Below are 4,805 nucleotides of genomic sequence, written 5' to 3' on the forward strand. Positions count from 1 at the left end.
GTTGTAGGGAACTTGCTTTGGCAGTGGGGTTGGACTAGATGATCTCCAGAGGTCCCTTCCAACCCCCACCATTCTGTGATTCTGTATTTTCCCCTCTTCATGAGGATAATCTGCAACCTAGTTCCAAAAAATTCTCTTTATGTTATTAAAAAATAATAACTTAATACATACCTAAACTCCTAACTTTAAAGACCCAATTCAGATGTATAGTTTTAAATCTAACTCTGCTTCAGTGAGAGAAAAGACCTTCTACATCCAAAATGCACCATAAAAACATTAAACAGGAAATAGAGGACATTCATGTTAACCTGTGGTACCAATATTCTGAAATTATTATTTAGTAGCAGTAGTACTGCAATACAGATTGTAGGGAGACCTGGATTCTGGCCCTTGCTTCAGGGAGTACTTATACCTTTTAAAACAAATATAGAAAGAAAAACTTGAAACTGCATAAGGTGCTACAACTCCGTTCAGTCATTCCTAACAACTCAGATTCATGCTTCCTTTGCAGCTGCTGTCTGCCTTGATTTTTTGTAAGCAGTTTTAACAGGGCAGTCGAAGAGGGTCTCCAGTTCAGAACTGGAACTGCTCGTTAACACTGAAAACTGATGAGTAAGACTAAGTAGATGCTTTCTTCCTAATGTCTTACATGACAGACTACAAGAGCCAAGAAAGATACTCACATTTGACAACAGTTGTCCACAATCATTCAAGAACTCAAAACCTGAGGTTCATCACCATCCTCTCAAGACAAACATTCGCACGGATTCAGTATTAAGATAAACCACTGTGAATATAAGGATTCACAATGGCACAAAAAGTAGCACAGTATGAGGTCAAATCTACAACTTTTTGGTTGGTAATTGCTCATTTTTATAGAGCAAAACACTCTGGTATTACAAATCCATTCCTCACTATGAACTCCATGCTCCAGTAAATAATTACCACAATACAGAAGCTATTCACTATGGTCTTTAATGGTTAGAAACTCACTGAAATTTTAGTTTTACATCTTGGTTAAGATTAGCACCAAGACTGTCTGCAACTCCCACTCTAACTATGGTGGAGTTATGTCAAGCAACATCATAACATGAGCTAACAGATTTTAATATATTTTCAGTTTAACTGAAAATTAAACTTAACTCATTTGCCATATAAATTGATTTATGGTTATGCCTACCATAAAAAAATTGGGGAATACATATATCTAACTTCCCAATCAGATAATTTTATGATTCTATGATAATGTCCCAGTCTCATACCCAGATTTTATTTCTAGACAAGCAAGTGTTCATATATACTTCTTACAGCTCAGTATTAAGCTAAAATATATTTCCTCTTCTCTTAATTGGGTTTTTAAATATATAAACATACATTCAGATGATAAAAATATATCAAGCATGACTGCTAAAAATATGGTATTTTCCCAAATTAAAGCCTGCACCATAAAGGCACTAGCAACAAGTTAATTATAGCATTTATTTTATATTTTTTATAATAACTGCCTGGAGTAAAAAGTTACATTTTATAAAAGAAAATATACTCTTACCATATTACTGTTTAATCAAAAAAGGAAGTGAACACCCTCTTGACTTTTGTCGGGTTTACAAGATTTCCAAAGTAAATCAATCACAATAGACGCATTCACTCCGTCACAAATCTCATTCAGGTCTAGTATTATTAGCTTTTCTACAAAGTAGACATAAAGAGCTACTATTATGACTCTTCAAAGAGCATTTTTGCTTCTTGACAGAACTCAAAGACCTTTCTAGTCTTCATCCATAAAAAACCCAGGTGTATGGTGTTTGGTTTTTTTTCTCTACAAAATATAGATCCTCTAATATGCCAGCCTGAATGGATCCAATTATTTACAACTTGCAACTTATTTACAAAATGATCCAAAAATACAAAATAAGATGTTTAGAATGTATTATTGTATTCTGAAAAATACCTTTCTTAAACTTACTACCTTCAATAGAGCAAGACAGAAAATTAAGACTTGCCCAAACAAAGTGGTACTTTGACACAGCTGCAGTACAAAGGTTAAAATTAACACAGAGATCAGAAGCTGGAATTGGTATCACCTGCAGGTCATCTACTTCATCTATTACTTCCTACTTGTCATCCTTCTGTCCAAATGTCCTAGAAAATATGACTTCCACTATAATGAAGTCATCCACTTTGACTTAGTTACAGACTCTTACACTATCCCTTAAAATAACTATCTCAGTCATGTAATCTCTGACACTAGTCTATAAAACTAAAAGACAGAATCACAGAATTCCCTAGATTGGAAAAGACCTTTAAGATCATCGAGTCCAATCATTCAGCTCACACTGACAAGTACCCAACTAAACCATGTCCCTAAGCACTATGTCTACATGACTCTTAAACACTTCCGCAGATGGGGACTCCACCACTGCCCCGGGCAAGTGGTCCCAGTGCCTGATAACCCTTCCAGTAAAGAAATTCTTCCTAATACCAATCTAAACTGCCCTTGGTGCAACTTGAGGCCATTTCCTCTCATCCTATCACTTGTTACTTGGGAGAAGAGACATCCAGGCTAGTTTTGCTTTCAGTCTCAGAGATGAACTGGATGCATAGGAAGGATTTTGATAGAAACAAGGTTTGCTACACCGATCTCAGAAGGGTGCCTAACTGTTCAACACCATATCTCTTCTCCTTTGGCATGAGATGAACACAATGTCTTTGAGAGCTTAACACTTTTTGGTTTTATTTCGTTTTGTTATTAAAATCCGAATACTTGCTGTGAGAGAGGAGGAAGCATAAATTTAATTAGCATGGAAAAATCTTAATAGCAAACCATACATACAGTGTGGTCAAACCAGCCAAACTGTCATAAGATGGAGTTAAAATGAAATGTTTAACTGATGTCCAGTATATGGCACAAATGATTCATGACCATACATGGTGCAACACAATTCCACAGTAACAAAAACCAGAAGACTTGGAGATCTGTGCAGTGGAAGCAGATATAAAGAGCTGATGTGCATTTGTATTAACTTCTGTGGTAACCAATCTGCTTCCTCTCTTTTAACTGCAGAGCAAGAAAAGAGAATGAAGATTTGCTTTCTGGTAAGAGTTTCAAAGTTTTGCAAGTTTCCACCATCTAAGCTCTATCATCTTCTGTCTTCATTGTTACAATGAGATTATATCTTTATTCAAAAGTTACAGAAGTTTAGATCACTGATGTGCCATGGCTGAATTCTTTCCTCTTGTTACTGTTAAGAGAACAAAGGGGAAAAACCTAACATCTGCACAGAGCTTTAAGCTCTCCTCTGACTGTTTTAGGTGCTTTTGACTGTTCTCTATACTGGCTTTGTCGTGCAGACTGCAGGAAAAGACCTAAGGTGAGTTATTATACATGTCACACCTCAGCAAAGGCACTCACTTTCCCCAGAAGCTGTGTGCTGCTACCAATGCACTGCAAGCCTGAGGGCCAGGAAATCAAACTAGATCAGAAATGGATCACCTTACTATTTAGTCACTCTTTGATACTTAAAGCAAAAATTTTACAATAAGTGAACTAAAACTGATAGTTTATTTTTCATTAATTTAATCAACACATAGTGTTAACTCTGGCAACTTTTAAGTGTAGAAAGTGGATCCCCTGGGGGACTGAAACTCTCACTCAAAGCACATTACTTAGAAAGCCATGATACAGTTATAGAATCTCTGTAGGGCAAAAAAACCCCAACACGATAGCAGAAGACAATTTCAGGTGGCAAAAACTGCAAAACAATGTTGTCTTAAATTATTTAGAGAACTTGTAACTTGCATGTCTATTTACCCAGAAACTATACAGAGGAGGAGGCAAGACTTTTACAGCAATACTGGCTTGCTCAGAAAGAAACCGTAACAGTAACTGTGTCAATGCAAATGGTACAAACGAACTTCTTGTCTTTCATGGCTGTTGAGCTATCGGTGACTGCTAAAACAAGAACATTTAACTAATGACTAGTACACAGAAGTTTACAATCTAATAACAGCCAGGATACTGATTGTATGCTCTTGGATACCATTAAAAATAAAATTCTGGAAGATGTAGTACCTTTTTACTACAATCAGAAACAGAAGGAGTAATCAAAAGCAAACGGACAAATAACATACACGACTGGCATTTTCCCTAGTAATTTTACCAGTATAAAACCCCTGCTTACGTTTGGGTTCATCACTTGTGACAGCCTGAATGAAGTCATACGGAGTCATATATAGCTGTCCTTCAAATTCTAGACTGGCAAATCTACGAAACCGTTGCTCCCGAGGAGTTGCATAAAGGTGTAAATCTTCAAGGTCTGATCTGTTTTCTGTAACCTTCAAAGACAGAAGGAAACAATTTTAATGTATGAAAAAAGTTTTGGTTTACAATTGCCACTGCCATTCACCATAAAGAAACTGTAAATGTAAAGGTGATAATTCTTAAAGTCAAATGCATCCAAATATTTTTGTATGGTAAGAGCTGAAACTACAATCAGGATTCCACTACCATCCTTTTCAGTATTCTGAATTTTAGCAATAAATCTTTATGCATTGAAATTGCTGACACTACCCAAGCTCAGGAAAAACAAAACAAAACACAACAAAACAAAACAACTTAGGCTCTTAAATCATAGAAAAAAGGGCACCTTTAACTCAAGGAAGTACTACATGGCATTAAGTTCACAACGCTTCAGAGTTTATAGATGCCAGAGCTTTCTGGTATATTAACTATCCAGCTGACTTACATTTAAACTTAGTAGCACACAACTGTTAAGTGTTCTAAATTATTACATCTTTGTGTTACA

General features: G+C 36.0%; 1 protein-coding gene across 1 annotated transcript in view; it reads right to left on the bottom strand.

Moving 5' to 3' along the window:
• Positions 1–4,329, bottom strand: part of MICU3 (mitochondrial calcium uptake 3) — a 41,865-nt gene extending 37,536 nt beyond the window's left edge. The window contains exon 1 of the mRNA XM_029084150.1: positions 4,182–4,329. Within this exon, the coding sequence (XP_028939983.1) occupies positions 4,182–4,230 (49 nt within the window). The 5' untranslated portion in view covers positions 4,231–4,329. The remainder of the gene's footprint in view (positions 1–4,181) is intronic.
• Between the last annotated feature and the right edge of the window lie 476 nt (positions 4,330–4,805).

The sequence above is a fragment of the Antrostomus carolinensis genome, unplaced genomic scaffold (assembly GCF_000700745.2).
Source record: "Antrostomus carolinensis isolate BGI_N321 unplaced genomic scaffold, ASM70074v2 scaffold11833, whole genome shotgun sequence".
NCBI lineage: Eukaryota > Metazoa > Chordata > Aves > Caprimulgiformes > Caprimulgidae > Antrostomus > Antrostomus carolinensis.